The 18,129-nt window shown below is 35.8% G+C and overlaps 1 protein-coding gene across 9 annotated transcripts in view; it reads left to right on the top strand.

Annotated features, from left to right (window-relative positions):
* Nucleotides 1-18,129, top strand: part of INTS6 (integrator complex subunit 6) — an 83,497-nt gene that overhangs the window by 40,321 nt on the left and 25,047 nt on the right. For all 9 annotated transcript variants that reach the window (XM_063791863.1, XM_063791865.1, XM_063791864.1 and 6 more), the window contains 1 exon segment: nucleotides 12,935-13,118. In XM_063791863.1, coding sequence (XP_063647933.1) covers nucleotides 12,935-13,118 — 184 coding nt within the window.

Genomic DNA, 18,129 nt, shown 5'->3' with positions numbered 1-18,129 from the left:
TTTCTTCCAAGTCAATAACTTTAATTACTCTGGAGAACTTTGCACACTTGATAGCATTAGTTCTTTATCAATTTTTATTGAAAGTAAATGAATGAATTTGCTGGTGTTCCAGTCTGTTTGGATCAGATTCTGAGCCACAATGTGGATATACTGGTATGTTGTGAAATGTGTGCCAAGTAATTTATTGTTAACAAGAGTTTAAAGTACTTCAGGTATCCCTTATAATGAAACCACTCTGGTTTTTCCATTTTATTATGTTGCCTTAAGAGGGAGAGAGCTGCACATACAGGTTATTCTCCCAAGAATTACCTGTAGTACTCCCATGGGAGGGAGAGAGCTCACGTGTGCGCTTGTGAGCCTCAGCACCTCTGTGCTGCATCTTTTGTGTCCGCGTGGAAAGATTCAGAATGAGAATTCTCACCTGGATCTTTAGGGAAGTATTCTGAGAAAGGAGGCAGCATGGTACAATATAAGAGTTGGACTAGATGTTGGAGGGACCAACTTTCTATTTATTAAATCCCAGCCTCCCGAGTAGCTGGGATTACAGGCGTGTGCCACCATGTCTGGCTAATTTTTGTATTTTTAGTACAGACGAGCTTTTGCTGTGTTGGCCAGACTGGTCTCAAACTCCTGGCCTCAAGTCCCAAAGTGCTGGGATTTAGGCATGAACCACTATGCCTGGCCATACCGTACAGAAACACTCTTATGGTGTATGTATGCGTCTATTTGGAACTTAGTTTTGTAGTCTTTTTTTAAAATCATACTTTATTATAGTACCTTGTTATCATTTTGAATATGTTAAATCAACACTATAATAGTTAAGGTAGACAGAACATTAGGACATACCGTATTCTATATTTTTTCCTCTGTATTTGGTATCAGTCCCTGGATTTTTGCTTTTATGAGTCTGTTTCTTTCATTCCTATTATTTTTGTTATCAATCATCCTAGTGCTTTTTTAAATGATTGTGTTAGCTTTCTAGCTTGTCTTGGCTGCTTTCAGTCTGTCCTGCAGGTTGTAAAATTATTTTAAAGCATACCACTTGAGGGTATTACTCTACTGTTCACAATGTTTCATTGCTTTCCATTGTCTACTAGGTTGCTCAGTGCCCTTCACAACTTAGCCAGTCACATTATTTATTCATCCATCCATTTATTCATTCAGCCATATTTATTAGGTTCTATGAACCAGACAGGATGGAGGAATATGTGCTATGAGAGCTTATAATGAATTAGATCTGGTCAAGGAGGTCATTGGAGGGCCAAGATCTGAAGAGAGTAGGATTTGTTACTCAAAAAATAGAAAAGAGGATTGTACCAGACAGAGGGACTAGCATGTACAAAGGCTTTTTTTTTTTCCTCTGAAAGGAATATATTTTGAGAATGAAGAACTGAAAGAAGGCTATTGTGGCTTAGACACAGGGGTGTCCAATCTTTTGGCTTCCCAGGGGCACATTGGAAGGAAGAACAATTGTCTTGGGCCACACATAAAATACACTAACACTAATGATAGCTGATGAGCTAAAAAAAAAAAAAAAAAAAAAATCACAAAAAAATCTCATAATGTTTTAAGAAAGTTTACAAATTTGTGTTGGGCCACATTCAAAGCCATACTGGGCTACATGCAGCCTGTGGACCATGGGTTGGACAAGCTTGGCTTAGAGCATAAAAGAAGAGGGATCGTAGTACAAGATGGAAAAGAAGGTTGGACTTGACCATACAGGGGGCTTCCAGACCATGCTGAGTAATATTATTAATATAAAAGCAATAAGAAGCCATCCAAGGGTTTTATTTAGAGGTAGGGGGTGGAGGAGAGGGAGATAAAAGTGGTCGTTGGAGCATTGTTGTTTAGTCTTGACAATAGCTTGGTCAAGGAGGTTGGTGATGGCAGAAGAGTTTCAGTTTCAAGAGATATTTAGGAGGTTAAATCAGTAAAACCTGCTGACATATAATGCAGTTGGGGGTGTAAGAAACAGGGAGGAGGTGACGTAAGAAACAGGGAGGAGGTGGTTATCCATTATTCGATAAATGATGCCATTTTACTGAGTTAGGGAATATTGGAAGAGGACCATTTTGGGTAGAGGAAAATCTCAAGTTCAGTTTTGAACATGTTTAGTTTGACATACCCTTTGAGCCATTCAGGAGGGTGTGTCATGAGGCAGAATATTTGGTGCTCAGAGAGAGATAGAGGCTCAAAATACAGTTTTTATTATTTGATTATTGATAGGAATTGAAGCTGTGAGTAGTAGGGTTGGGGGTTGAGACTATACATTGGGCAAGACCTAAGACTGATTCTTGCGGATCTGCAGCACTTACTAGTTAGGTATTGGAGATTGTGTCTAGGTTAGGGGTGAGGATGGAAGGCAGTAGCAGCCAGAGGAGAGAAGGAAAACCATGAAAATATTTCAGCATGAAAGCCAAAGGAAGATTCCTTTCAAAAGACTGGGAAGTAGTTTTGAATGCTGCTTGGAAGCCAGATTTGAAAATCTCCAATGGATTTAATGACTCAAGGAGAGATCTGCTACTGTGTAACAAGTCATCCCAAAACTTAGTGACTTAAAACAACAGTTTATTATTTCTTAAGAATTTGTGAGTTTGTTACATAAGCCCCAGGCTTATCCAGGACTGGAACGTACAAGATGGTCTTATTTATATGTCTGGGGCTTTGGTGCTGCCAGTTTTCTGGGGGACCTTGCTTCTCATCTCTGTGGCTTCTGTCTCCATCATTTAGTAGCATAATTCAAGCTTTTTTACATGGTAGCCAGCTTCCATGGAAGTGGAAATAAAGCTGCTAGGCCTAGTAAGACTTAGATTCTGAATACCTTTGAGTGCTTCAGAGTACTGTGCCATCTACCAGAGTAACCAAGCCAAAACAAAACAAAAACCCATTGATGACTTAGTGTGAGAGTTGTTTATGAAAAAAAAATTAACAGTAGGGAAATCCAAGAATTGATAGGCTAAGTATAACTCCAAAAGACAGATACATTGAGAGGACTGGGGAATGAAGAAAATTTCCTAATTATTCCTCCGGATTTTCTTTAAGCTTGACCTCAACTGGGCTGCTGATTTCCTGAACACTTCCTCTTTCTTTCCTCATGTACTCCTTTTCCCTGGATGTTATTTCTCTATCTCCCTATATTAAAATCCAACCCATCCTTAAAGGATTAAAGGCTTTCTTAAAAATCTTTCTCTCCTCCTTTGCACTGTATTCTCCACCAGTTCTGAAGTTTAATTTAGTTTTCATCCCAGTATTTATTATTATTATTTCTTGTCTCCTATGTGTTTGATCATGATCTTCACTCTTCATTACTCCCTAACTTGCATGAGGTTCTGGATTCTCAGTAAACTTATTATTCTTCACACTTGCTCAGATGCTACTTCCTCTGAGAAGTCTTCCCTGGTTTGTCCCCTAATCATTTATTCTTTTGTACTTTATGCATATTTTTATTGTTGTACATATCATAACACATAATTGTTTACTTACATGTTTTTGAAAGTAGAAGATTACAATGTGTAATGTGTTGCCTTTCATTAAATAACTCCTGAGTTAGAGCTTGATTTCTGATCCCTATTTTAATTTTTTTTAAAAGGCCCCACATGTTGACAATAAAATGTGTATATTTATCATGACCTAATTATTTCTTTGATACTGTGCTGAGTTCATTGGTACTAGGCCACTGCAGTAAACGGTAAAGAAAAGTTATGATTTGGTATATGAAGTTAAAAATTACAAGAAATAATATATGGTCAAGTTTTTTATATCTCTTAATAAGGCAAGAATGAATATATGAGGTTATGTTTCATGTGGGCCTCAGTGGAAGTATGTACATATGTAAATTCTCAGTATACATCTTATACATTGAGCTGGATGGAGTGTTTGTTATGGTGCCAGCTTATGGAATATGTGTTTTTCCACACCTTGTTCAAGGTGTCAGGTAGGCTTTGCAGCTCATGTGTTTGTATTCTCTATGTATGGGCATGTACAAGGGCCATAGAGATGAACTGGTTACACACACAGGGAAAGAATAAGACTTCCAGCTCTTGGAGACTGGTTCTGTGACTCGTGACTTACATTAGCATGGAAACTTTGTATCTATGTGTGTTGGGGTGGAGGGAGCACAGTTTTTTTTTTTGTTTTTTTTTTAGTTTTTGCTTGTTTGTTTTGTGATGGAGTCTCCCTCTGTCACTCAGGCAGGAGTGCAGTGGTGCTATCATGACTCACTGCAATCTCAACCTCCTGGGCTCAAGCTATCCCCCTGCTACAGCCTCCCAAGTAACTGGGACTGCAGGTGTGCATCACCACGCCTGGGTTGTCTCTCTCTCTCTCTCTCTCTCTGTGTGTGTGTGTGTGTGTGTGTGTGTGTGTATTTGTAGAGATAGGATCTCACTATGTTGCCCAGGCTGGTCTCGAACTCCTGGCCTCATGCAATCCTGCCTGCCTTAGCCTCCCAAAGTGCTAGGATGACAGGTGTGAACCACCACATCTGGCCAGGAGCACAATTTTTATTGGCAGGACACTGAGAGGTGCTTGTGATCTGATTATAACTCTAGCTTTGCATCTCTTTTACTTTGCTTAGACCGCATGAGTGGAACCTCATTTATTATTTCATATGACAAATACTGTGGGGGAAACAAAAGAATCAGATCCTTCTCCTTTCCCTTTTCCAAACTCGTGGGATAGGCTGCGAAGTAAATAGGTCATTAAAACTTAAGTGGGAAGCATGATTATGAGAGTACATATACTTTGAATTACTTTGATAATAGAACCAGTTGGCAGAACTTCCAAGTTCAAGAAAGGGGAAATCTTTTTCTTTTTTTTTTTTTCTTTTTTTTTTTTTGAGATGGAGTCTCACTCTGTCCCCCAGGCTGGAGTGCAGTGGTGTGATCTGGGATCACTGCAACCTCCACCTCCTGGGTTCAAGCGATTCTTCTGCCTCAGCCTTCTGAGTAGCTGGGACTACGGGCACGTGCCACCACGCCCGGATAATTTTTTGTATTTTTAGTAGAGATGGGGTTTCACTGTGTTAGCCAGAATGGTCTCGATCTGCTGACCTCGTGATCCGTGACCTTGGGCTCCCAAAGTGCTGGGTTTACAGGTGTGAGCCACCACGCCCAGCTAAGGGGAAATCTTGTGTTGGTACAGATCAGTCCTGACTCATGGTGGGCTCAGGTTTGATCCTCATCCAGCCAATTAGGTTGTATGCTAGGAGACATCTGTTTAGATTCCTGAGTTGAAGATGTTTTAAAAATAAACTTCTTTTATCTTTTTTTACTGTTTGTTGGTTTCTATTTTTTACATTCTACAGTTTAAAAAATAAGTAATAATGTATGAGAATTTTGGTTATCTGAGGTTTTATAATAGCTTTTCTTACAGTGAGCTAGCTAAAAGGTGATCTCAAATCTTGTTTATTTGGCGTAGTTTATCTACATTAAATCCTGAAATCGTGCTATGTTTATGGTAGGTGCTCCATGAATAACTAAATAATTAAAATTTAAGTTGAGCTTTAGTCTAATTTTAGAAAAGTCACAAATAAAGAGGAAATTGCACTTTTATAAGTACATAAAATTGAGCATACCTGGTGATAACTGTCACTTGCCTAATCTGCCATTTGTTTTTCAGACCAATGGAGAAGTAGGTTTTATTCTTTTTCTTTTGGTAAGAAGTTGAAGATGGACTCAAAGGTGAAGGGGCAGTAAAGTCTCCAAGGGAAGCTAGGAAAAATAGGACAGTCTTCCCAAATTTAAATTGAAGTTGCATTTCCTTTTCTGTTGGCTACGAAGATGATGACGTAAGATATTTGGGTTGGCGATATTACTAAAATTAATCATTTAAAATAACAATATGGAAAACCTCACTTGTATTCAAGCAAAAAATAAACTGAATGTAAACAATAATTTTCTCTGCTTATTAGTCCATTAGACTGAAACTTTGCCCAGTATAATTTTATAAGTTTCTAATAAAGGCCCACAATATCATGGTTATGGGAAAATTACTATATTATTGAATCACACATGGTTTATTCCGTTCTTAAAATTGCAGTCCTCCCTCCCTAGATGTTCCAGACTTGATGATATAGCATGGGTTACTTGAGTGTGTTCTCCAAACAGATGTCTCCTAACATACAATCTTATATTACAGTTCATCTCTGAAAAGGGGATAATAATAGTATCTATCCCATTTGCTTGTTGTAAATATTGTATGTAAAGCTCATGGAATGGTGCTTGGCACATAGTAAGTGTTCAGAATATGCTAGCTATTGTTGTTTATTGTTATTGCCCATGTTTTAAGAAATGGAAGGGAAAAGCAAGAGGGAGAAAAATATATTGCCACTCCTTTGTATGAAGAGTAACTAGGGGAAAAGCATATGACCGTGCATTATAAAAATAACCTACAGTGTTTATAAGATGTATTAATTAAGGACTTAAAATCACTAGATTGATACAGAAATTAATTTAAAATTTTTTTCTAAAAGTAGTTATTTTTATAATTAAGGTTTTCTTTTTTCATTGAATACAATTAGTTTTTTTAATATTAATAATTCAACATTTGATTTTTAAAAAATGCGGATTATATTTCCATTCCTGGTTAGGAAGTATAATACAGTGTTTAAGAGCACAGTGTTTAAGAGCCAGACTTACCTGGGTTTGAATTCTGTCTCCTCACCACTTACTGTGTACCTTCAGACAAGTCCTGAAGCTCTCTGTTTGTTGTTTGTAAATGAGGACTATAATAGTGCCTATCTCATATGTTTATTTTGTGGGTTAAATGAATTAATATACATAACGGGTTTAGAATAACTTGTGCCTTCTAATAGTAACCACTATAAAAGTACTATTGTTACTAATGGCTATATTTTTTAAAGCATCATTAGTTCAGACACTTCCATTTGAATACTCATACTAGAGTTTCTTGGGATTAACTCTCAGAAAACAGCTCTTATGAAACTCTTATCCCATCCAGTGTTCAGAAATAAAAATCCTATTAAATATCTTGTTAGCTAGTACTGTGATTCTCAGTTTTCTTCTTTCTGTTAAATACAGCTCTGAAACAGATTCCTTCAGGAACATGATCCTTCTGTTTAGAACTCTTAAAGTACTGGGTGTATTTTATTATTTATCTTTAAATCCTCAGAGCCTAAACATACCTAATATTTGGTAGGTACATAAAAAATGATGAGTGAATGCATATATAGTTTTCAGGAAGTAGTCTACCTTCTTGCAGTGTATTTTAATGGCTGATCAAGAATAACTCTTTGTTAGGAGTCCTTACAAATGTCTAAGCTTTGGAGTTAGTAATTACTGTACTTAATCTTTCTCTTGTTCAGTTGAGGCATATAGGAAGTTTTCTTGTCTTTGGTTTTGTATAAAATAATGACATTATTGGAAAAGAGGTACAGATAACTACTTGAATAATTTACTGGCTTTTGACAATTATCTTCATATTAATATGTTTCAGTACTTTGGATAAGAATAAGGAATATAAAAGTTTCTGCCATATTTGCCTCGTTCTTTTTGTTTTGGATTTTAAAAAATTTAATAAGTGAAACAGAACATTGCAGATTGATAGTGTGTAGTCTCCCTTGTTCCCCTACTCAGTGTCACTTTCCCCCCTCTTTCCCTTCCCGTAATCAACAATTGCAAATTTGATTTATAGTCATTTAGTCCACATTTTCTTATTTTTACTACACATATCTAAAACTATTCTAAACATTGTTTACTTTTAACAATGTGTAGAGATGCTATTCTGTGCATCATTTTGCATCTTGCCTTTTTTTCCTTCCATGTAATATTGTTTTTGACACAGAAATAGACTACCACGTGTACAGTCACCCGATATAAGAAAGAGGTGACATTCTAGTGCAGCATAGAAAGGATGGCCTGTATCAATTGGATATCCATTTGGGAAAAAAAATGTATCTTTGCCCCTATTTTGGACCATACTCCAAACTCAATTTCAGATGTATTTCAGGTTTGATTTTAAGTGGGAAAATAATAAGCTTTTAGAAGAAAACATGGGAGAGCATCTTCATTATCTATGAGGAAACAAAAAGCACTAACTGTGAAAGGAAAAATATATTTAGATAACTTCTGTTTATCAAAAGATACCACTAAAATAATGGAAGAGGTAACAGAGTAGAAGATATTTGCAATACTATAATGTATCCAATAAAGCAGCGGTCCCCAACCTTTTTGGCACCAGGGACTGGTTTCCTGGAAGAAAGACAGTTCTTCTGTGGACATGGGTGGGTATGGTTTTGGAATGAAACTGTTCCACCTCAGATTATCAGGCATTAGTTAGATTCTCAAATAAGGAGTGCACAACCTAGATTCCTTGCATGTGCAGTTCACAATAGGGTTCATGCTCCTATGAGAATCTAATGCCACTGCTGATCTGACAGGAGGTGGAGCTCAGGCAGTAATGCTTGCTTGCCCACTGCTCACTTCCTGCTGTGCGGCCCCATTCCTTAACAGGCCACAGACTTGGGGATCCCTGCAATAAAAGACATCTGGAATAGATTAACAATCCTCCAAATCAATAAGAGAAAGCTAGACAACCCAATTAAAAATAATAAGCAGAAGATTTTAATAGTCACTTCACAAAAGAGCATGTTGAAATGGCCAATAAGCGTATGAAAAGGTATTCCACTTCCATAAACATCAGGGAAATTAAAATCCCACCCCACTACACACACGCACACACACACACACAATGGCTAACATGAAAAAGACAGCCAAAACTAAGTGTCGATGAAGGAGATACAGAGCAACTGGTTCTGTTATACACTGCTAGTAGGAGTATAAATTGGTATAACCACTTTGGAAAACTGGCAGTATCTGATGAAAGTAAACATATTCATATCCAGCAATTCCACAACTAGGTATATACTCAACAGAAATGCATACATATATTTTCCACAAATACATGTACTGTAATTTCATAGTTACACTATTCATAATATACCCAAACAATTCAAAAGGATAATTACGGAGTTTGAGACCAGCCTGGTGAAGATCCCTTCTCTACAAAATATTAAAAAGTGAGCTGAGTGTGGTGGCACGTGCCTGTAGTCCTACCTACTTGGGAGGCTGAGGCAGGAAGATCTCTTGAGTCTAGGAGTTTGAGGGTGCAGTGAACTATGACCATGTGACTGCATTCCAGCCTGGGTGACAGAACAAGAGCTTGTCTCTAAAAAATAAAAATAAACTAATTATGATATACAGATAAACAATATGGCAATAGGAATGAACGATCTACCATTGTATGTAGCAGTATAGGTGATTCTTACCTTTACAATGATGAAAGAAGCCATAAACCAAAGAGACAATACTCCATTTTTATGAAGTTCAAAATCAGGCAAAACTAGTCAGTTGGGGAGGGGCATAAGTTAGTAAAGTTATCTTTCTTGATACAAATTTTAGTTACACAAAGGCATTCAACTTGTGAAAATTTGTTAGGCTGTGCTTTCTGGATATATGTTCTTATATGTATGTATGTTATATTACCCAAAAAACATTGTTTTGAGATCTATCCATGTTGGATGTTAAGAGTTCTAGTTTATTCATTTCAGATGTGGTGTGTGAACAGACTGCAGCTTATTTATTGATTCCCTTATTGGACTTCTAAATTGTTTCCAGTTTTCCTCTGTTTCAAATAATGCTGTAGTCAATTGCTTTTTTTTTTTTTTTTAAACATCTTATACAAATAATATGAGAGTTCTTCTAGGAGTTGGCATTGTTGAGTTTTAGGGTATGCTCATGTTTAGCTTTATCAGATACTATCCAATTGTTCTCCAAATGGTAGTATAATTATAGGCTCACCAGAAGTGTTGGAGAGTTCCTATTGCTTTATATTCTTGTCATCACTTGGTATTGTCAAATTTAAAAAATTTTTGCTAATCTTATTGTGAAATGATATCAATATTTTAATTTGTGTTATCTGTTAACTAGTGTATTTCATCATCTTCCTACATGTTTATAGGTCATATGGATTTCCTTTTAGGTATCCTTATCTATTGCCCATTTTTTGCTTTTGGGAATTGTCTATTTTTATTGCATATTTTTCTAGTGACTAACTTTATATTTTTCTTCATTTATGTGCAATTTTCCTTGATTCTCAAAGTCCATATATTCAGGAAGACCTCCCCACCCCCTTTGATTTTTAAGACATTACTGGAATTTCACCTGTAAACTTTAAACCTGGAGTAAGTCAATCCTCCTGAGATTTTTCCTTCAGATTTTAATCTTTTTCCTGTTTCTGTTTGCCTGCCATTACTCCTTATTTTACTAATTCATTTAAACTATAGCGGATTTTCCCCTTTTTTGGTTTTGAGAGGTTGGTGGTGATTTGGGGAGGGAGAAATGAGAAGCAATAGAAAAATAAATAAAAATTTTCCTAAAGTTTATAAAATTGATATAGCTATGTGTAAAATGCTTAGAATATGCTTGTGAACCTTGCTGGGGTTTTTTTTTTTACATTTGAAATTCATTCTAGATTCAGCATTGTACAGCCAAAGGCCATTTATTTCATTTTATATTGTCTGCGTTGCAGATGCTCATCATTACTTGATTAGTTTGTGTGTGTGCATGTGTGTGTGTGTGTGTGGTCTGCGCAGTGCCTGTTTTCCCCGACATTCTCAAGACAGTTCCATGTATCTATCCATTATTCTGCAAAGCAACTGCATTAACAGTTGAAACTTCACGCAGTACCACTGGTGCTTTGACATTTTTGTGATATTAGAGAGAAAATGTCCAAGTACTTGGTAGCTGTGTTTCCCAAATACTTTAAAGGTGGTTTAAAGGGTAAAAGGAGATGATGTAAGTAGTGCTTGCTTATTTATCTTCTGTCAGGGTGTGGTAATAGCAGCAAGGGCCTGGAGCTCCTGAGCTGTTTACAATTGTCACAGAGCCTGTGAGGCTGGGAAACCTTCCTCGAGAATATGCTGGCCCAGATTTCTTCAGCATTCCTTCTCTGTTGCTTCTGCCTTCTGCCTTACGTGCCAGAGAAAGAACTCATGACTTCTGTCCAGAGTCACAAAATCTTGGCTGATCTTGATGAAGGAGTCTTGCAGCATATTCTCATGGCATGAATCTTTTGAAGAGAGGTGCCAGTATAACATAGCTTCACTAGGAAAACTCTTCCCAGAATAGAATTGGATTTCTTTTTTTAATGGTTTGATGTAAGTCAATGAAGAAACTTGAGTCTATTTTAGTGTAGAATGACTTCAACCCCCATCAAGTTTGGAAGTCTTATCTGTGTGAGATTTAGAAAGGCTGTACACAATACAATTAGGTCTTGCTTTGTGAAGAAATTAGTATAAAAAATGACAATTAATTTAGAAGTGATCATTTTAAAGCATGTTTTGTATAAAAATATACTCCAGTATTTGTAGAAAAAAGCCCTAAACTGAGTCTTGATTTTATTTTTAAAAAATTTGTAAGTGGTAAGGATTTTGGTTTTCCTAAGCACCATATACTTAAATACCATTATCACACTTAAAAGATTATTAACAATTCCAGTAATATAATCTTGAAATTTCCTGATTGTCTCAAAAATCTTCGCTTTTGCCTCTTTTATAACAGTTTTAACTCCTCGGATTCCCTTCCCTTTGCTTTTTTATGCCACTGATTTATTGGAGAAACCGGGCCATTTGTCCTGTATAATGTTCCACATTCTGGATTTGACTGATTGCTCTCTTGTGCTGGTGTTTAACTTGATCCTATATCCCCACTATTCCCTGCAAACTGGTAGTTAGAACCGAAGGCTTGATTCAATTCAGGTCGAATCTTTTCTTTCTTCCTCTTTTTTTTGGTAAGAATCCTTTATAGTTGATGTTGTGGTATTGCATCATGTCATGAGAAACATAGTGTCTGATCATCCTCATTGAGTGATACTGAGATGAATATGTGGATTCTGTTTGTACACTGTTACTCTGTTGGTATAGAAGGGCCCATTATAGTCATTTAAAACTTTTTAAGATGCTTAAGAATCTCAGAAAAGATTCTAACTTAGCAGGTGTAAGGGAAGAAACATCTATTATTAATAAAACATGCAACACATACAAAAACCCCCAAACCTCTCTACATTTACTCAGATGTGGTAAGAATCACTACATTTAAAATGTAATTAGAGTGACAAAAATTTACTCTTCTACAAATGCTTTGAGATTGTTTATCTTATATAAAATGAAGCATATTTTAAAATATTAAGAGCTGTGAAGATGTTTGAGATTGCTGTGGTGTAATAAAAAAGTACTGACTCTGGACACAGGAGGCCAAATCATTTTTTTGAGGTCTATTTTTTTTTACATTTAGAAAATAATAAGACCGGGCATGGTGGCTCACACCTGTAATCCAGCACTTTGAGAGGCCAAGGCGTGTGGGTCACCTGAGATCGGGAGTTTGAGACCATCCTGGTCAACATGGCAAAACTCTGTCTCTACTAAAAATACAAAAATTAGCTGGGCATGGTGTTGCGTACCTGTAATCCCAGCTACTCGGGAGGCTGAGGCAGGAGAATTGCTTGAACCCAGGAGGCAGAGGTTGCAATGAGCCAAGATCGTGCCTCTGCACTGCAACCTCAAAAAGAAAAGAAAAGAAAAGAAAAATAACATATCTATCACAGGGTTGTTTTAATGATTAAATGAAATTATTTATTTGGAAGCAATTCAGCACCCAGTAATTAATTGAGTCTAAATCTGAAATTCATTCCAACAATACAGATTTTTTTCAGTCTATATCTTCAAAGTAAGTTTAAGAAAATTAAACAGTATCATGTGCTGTTTTAGCTATGTCTGAACAAGTAAGCTTTTATATTTGAGCTTGTTTTTCAAGTGATAGGAGAGTTGATGCAGTTCTAACATAAGTGTAATTAAAGTAGGCTTTTTGAAAAAATAGCCTGTGGAATTCTTATTACTGTTTTTCCCCCCTACTTTCAGCTTCATTTACCTCTTAATTCTCCTTTGCCTGGAAGTGAATTGACCAAGGAACCTTTTCGTTGGGATCAGAGACTCTTTGCATTAGTGTTGCGGTTGCCTGGCACCATGTCAGTAGAATCAGAACAGTTGACAGGTGTGCCTTTAGATGACTCTGCAATCACACCAATGTGTGAAGTGACAGGCGGTAAGTTTTTTGCTGGCAGTAATTTGGTAACTTAAAGCAGATTTTATCTGAATGTTTTAAAAGTGTACATTCAAAAGCTCCATGTTTGTTTTTATTTAACAAGTTAATATTAGGAATTAATAGGCATATATGCTTTTAACAGTACATTTATTGCTAATGGTCTATGATCTTCATTTGAATAGAATGTGGGTTACTATTGGACATGACAAGGAATGGTAATATTTTTTCTACTTGTATAGAAAATGCTAGTATTTGAAGTTGTTAAACTAATTTTCTTATCTACAAAGATTGCCAATGATTTAGAAGTACCATAGCATTATTTTTTGCAAAAACAGTCTTGAGAATCATCTCTGTGTATTTGATGAGGTATGCTTGGTTAAGTGCAATTTTTCCCAGAGGCAAAGAGATTGATAGATTAAAGGAAACAGATAGTGAGGTCTTATCCAGCTTCTGTTTCACTTATACATCAGATTAGTTAGGTACTATGCCAAGTGAACATCAAGGGAAATCTTGAAATACAATATGTAATCAACTCAGAACTCATTTAATATAGAATTGGCTAACAGGTGGATTAATTTCATATAGGTATGTATTGCGTGCCTACTGTGTACCAAGTATCGTTCCATGCTTTTGGCATTCAGTAGTCAGTACAGACACAGCATTTTTGGTTTCATGGAGCATTTCAGTTCTCACCTGAGAATTGTATTAAAATAATTTTAATATCAAATTCTGTATTTGATATTAAAATGTGCAAGTCTAGCATTCCACTATTTTACTTATGATAAGGGCCTGTGACATAATCTGCAGACACAGTTGGTGCGCTAATGAGATTCGTCATGGCCAGCTACATAAGAGAAAATGTAAGTTCTAATTAATATTTTAGGTGCATTTTTTCTAAAATTCTATGGATTTTGGAAATCTGCAAAATTCGCAGACAAAAAGGGATTAACCTTACACAGATGTGTGAAATAGATAGAAAGCTGTTATTCATGTCATTAAATGCTTTCATTTTATAGAAATGCTTTTTGTGAACTTTTGTAATGCCTTCACAATTTAATTAACAAAGGGTAAAAAAGGCATATATGTAATTTTTTTAAGGGACAACCTGTCATCTACATTTGAAAATTAATGAACAATTCTCGTTACATAGATAATATTTTTCGGTGACAGTCGTATTTTTTTCTGTGGGAGGGTGCACATTTATATTCATGAAATTTTAGTTTCCAGCTTTGAACTGGCACCCTTGCTAAAAATTCTGATTTTGTTTTTTTTTTTTTTAAACTCTGGGGATTTTACTTAACAGGTTCTGAAAGGCTTGGAGGCTATAACATTCTCACATTGGAAATTCCTTACTAGGAATTACTTAGTTTGAACTTAGAATGATGATGAACTTTTGGGACTTAAATATACTATAACTTTTGTCACTAGGATCAGGAATATTCAGAGTGTGAAGTCAAGTGAGTGGTATAATCAAAGAGTCTGAAAAGAACCATGAGACATCATGTAGCAGTCTTGCCTTTAGGCAGTAATGTATTAAAGCTACTTTGCTTATTCTTTGAAAGGAACATCTGTAGAGAAGTTCCAAAGTCATCCTTGGTGATATCTTTCAATGATGCAGAAATCTTAGTCAAGAAATTAGGAAGTCTTCCCTAAATATACATTCTAAATCCTTCCTGATGTGATAGTTTATTTGCCCCTTTTCATGCTCTTACTAGCAATAAGAGTAAGCCGCTCAAATGTCACTCATCTTTTCATATCTCTGAATAATGTGTTTCCTTTCTTTTTTAATTTAAAGGATGTTCACTAAAGAAAGTTTTGGGGAACACCAGAAAAGTAGAAAGAACAAAAAAGATAATACCTACTGGTATTGCACTATCCAAATATGTAATCACTGCTAACAATTCCTCTGCATTTTTAAAACTTAAGGTTGGCCGGGCGCGGTGGCTCACGCCTGTAATCCCAGCACTTTCGAAGGCCAAGGCGGGCGGATTACCTGAGGTCAGGAGTTTGAGACCAGCCTGGCCAACATGGTGAAACCCCGTCTCTACTAAAAATACAAAAATTAGCTGGGCGTGATGGCACACGCGTGTAATCCCAGCTGTTCGGGAGGCTGAGGCAGGAGAATTGCTTGAGCCCAGGAGGTGGAAGTTGCAGTGAGCTGAGATCGTACCACTGCACTCCAGCCTGGCTGACAGAGAGAGACTCTGTCTCACAAAAAAAAAAAAAAAAATTAAAGTAGTTGTTTATGTGTGTATTTGTGTACATTTATTTTTCCCATTATGGAGTAATTCATGTTCACTAAGGAAATGTTGGAAAAAATTCATCTGTATTGCCAAAATAATAATATATTTCTTTCTATGTATTTTTTTAATTGCATAATTGTAGTCATTGTAAGCATTTTTCTTTTGATATCAGGTAATTAATGAGTGCCCACTCTATGCCAAATAACTGTTACTGGGTGTTGGGAGTACAGCAGGAGCAATAGAAAGCTTATGTCTTTGTACTGAGTGACAGGTAATAATCATGTAAAATAAATAAATGATATTTTATAGTAGTACTACCTACTACTATTGTAGTAGATAGTAGGGTGCTACCTACTATGAAGACAAAACAGAGTAAGGGAGTGGAGACTAACTTAAGGCAGAGAAAGCATATTCTACCTAAGTTTTCGTCTGAGGAGGTAACATTTAAGCAGAGACCTGAATAATGGAGTTAATTACACAAATATCTAGGCAGAGGAAATGGCAAGGAAAGGGACATGCTCTCTATATATTTGGAAGCAACAGGAAGACTGGCATGGCTGGAGCTTACATAGGGAGGAATAGAGTAATAGCTAGGTTTACAGAGGTAGGCAGGGGCCAAATATTGAATGGCTCTTTAGGCTACAATAAATATTTTTTGAGGAAATGGCAAGGAAAGGGACATGCTCTCTATATGTTTGGAAGCAACAGGAAGGCTGGCATGGCTGGAGCTTACATAGCGGGGAATAGAGTAATAGCTAGGTTAAGAGGGTAGGCAGAGGCCAAATATTGAATGGCTCTTTAGGCTACAATAAATATATTTTTATATTCCAAGTATGATGTGAAGCCTTTTGAAGGCTTTTTATAGGAGGTGACATCTGATTTCTATTTCTGAAATATCACTTCACCTGTTAGATGAGAATATAGAGTGGCAAGAATGAAAGCAGGAAGACTAGTAGTAGTACTTTGTTCTATGCTAGCTTTGGAGGTCCTGAGAGGTGGCTTAATGCAAAAGAGACCCAAGGATGAGGACAATAAGGGAAGAAGCAATCCAGGATGGTTCCCAGATGATTCAGTTGGTCCGAACCACTAGAGATGGATGGCTGTGCCAAGGACTGAGATGGTACACTGGGGAGAAGCAGGTTTAGGGGAGGTGCAAGGATGATAGCAAATTTTAAAATGTGTAATAGACATGTTGTTAAATATATCAAGAATTTTTAAAGTATTTTATAAAAATTATAGATATTTCTAGATTAAATACATTTAACTTTCTTAGCCTCTGTAAGGACTATTGACCAACTTAGAAATGTTCATTTGCTTCTTCTCTATTTGACAAAGATGCTAATACTGCCTTTAGACTCACTATATTTAGTTTGACTTTTTTGTGGACTCTACATAACCCAAAGTGAGACAGCTTCTTGACTTGAAGGTGTGTGCTAATAAAACTTTTTTCACAAATACAAGTAGTGATCCTAGAAACTTTATGCATTAGCACAAAGTGTTGTATATCCCAAGGAGTAAGTTTTGACATGGACAGTAGGTACACATGAGGAACATTACGGAGGATATAGGCTCACTTTGTAAAGAAAGCAAAATTTGCTATTTCTGTTTAACTTTTAAAATAATTAATAGATTTTTATTGCCAAAGGACTCATTTTATTCTTTTTCTCCAATTTTTGTAAAATATACTGATTAGTAATTTTATTTCGTGTTAAGATTGATTTGCTTATGTTTTCTTAATTGATGACACAACTTAGGAGAGCAGAGATAATTGTCATAGTTTATATACTTTAAAATTTTTGCTTTTTAATGACATCTTAGGAATATGCTTAAATTTCATGAAATAAGATACTCAACCTTTATGTAAACTTCTAATATTTTGCATGTAAAGATGGTTAGTCTTTTTATGGATTGCTTTTTGTATATACTTAAATTGACTTAGAAAAAAATTTGAATTTACCAATTCTTTCAAATAAGCATGACTTCATATAGATGCTGTATTTTAAGTACTGACTTCAAATTCACAGAGGATTTCCAAGGGACAAAGGATATCCAGAATAGTTTCTGATACACTGTAAGGGTTTGAATTGTAACTCTATCACTATACTAACTTGGAAAAGTTAGCCTCTCTGTGCCTTAGTGTTCTCATTTGTAAAATGGGGAAAATAACCCATACAATTGTTGCTGAGATTAAAGAAATTAATAATCATAAAATGATTGGAACAGTGCCAGGCACAGAGATACTCAGTAATTGGTAGATATTTGTTAAGGTTATAATCATCATTATTTTATACAGTTAAGTTGTTGTATTTATTTTTTCTAAGTAAAGCTGACTTTGAGGATTTGAATCACCATTGTCTATAATGTTCTCTTTTCTGAGTAGCCTTTAACAAATCATGTTAAGTGTAAGTTGATATGAGTAATTTGATGTGTCAAATGTAATGATGCAGCTTGTGTTGTGAAATAATTGGTTGAATGTGTAAAAGCGTAGGGCATCATATTGAGCTTATTACAAATAATGTTGCAAAATATTTGGCCAAAGATTGAGTTTTAGCTGTCAAGGTTTTTAGTGTTGGTCTGGATCAGAACTGTATAATAGAAATCTGATTCAAATTTCATATGTAATAAAAAATTTCATAGTAGCCACTTTAAAAATTAAAAATAGATGAAATTAATTCTAATAATATATTTTATTTAAATCAATATATCCTTATTACTTCAGTATGAGATTGATATTTTAAAATTACTAATGAGATGTTTTATATTTTTTC

Source organism: Pan troglodytes, chromosome 14 (assembly GCF_028858775.2).
Source record: "Pan troglodytes isolate AG18354 chromosome 14, NHGRI_mPanTro3-v2.0_pri, whole genome shotgun sequence".
NCBI lineage: Eukaryota > Metazoa > Chordata > Mammalia > Primates > Hominidae > Pan > Pan troglodytes.
Note: the sequence above shows the minus strand (reverse complement) of the source record. Positions and strands in the feature narration are given on the sequence as shown.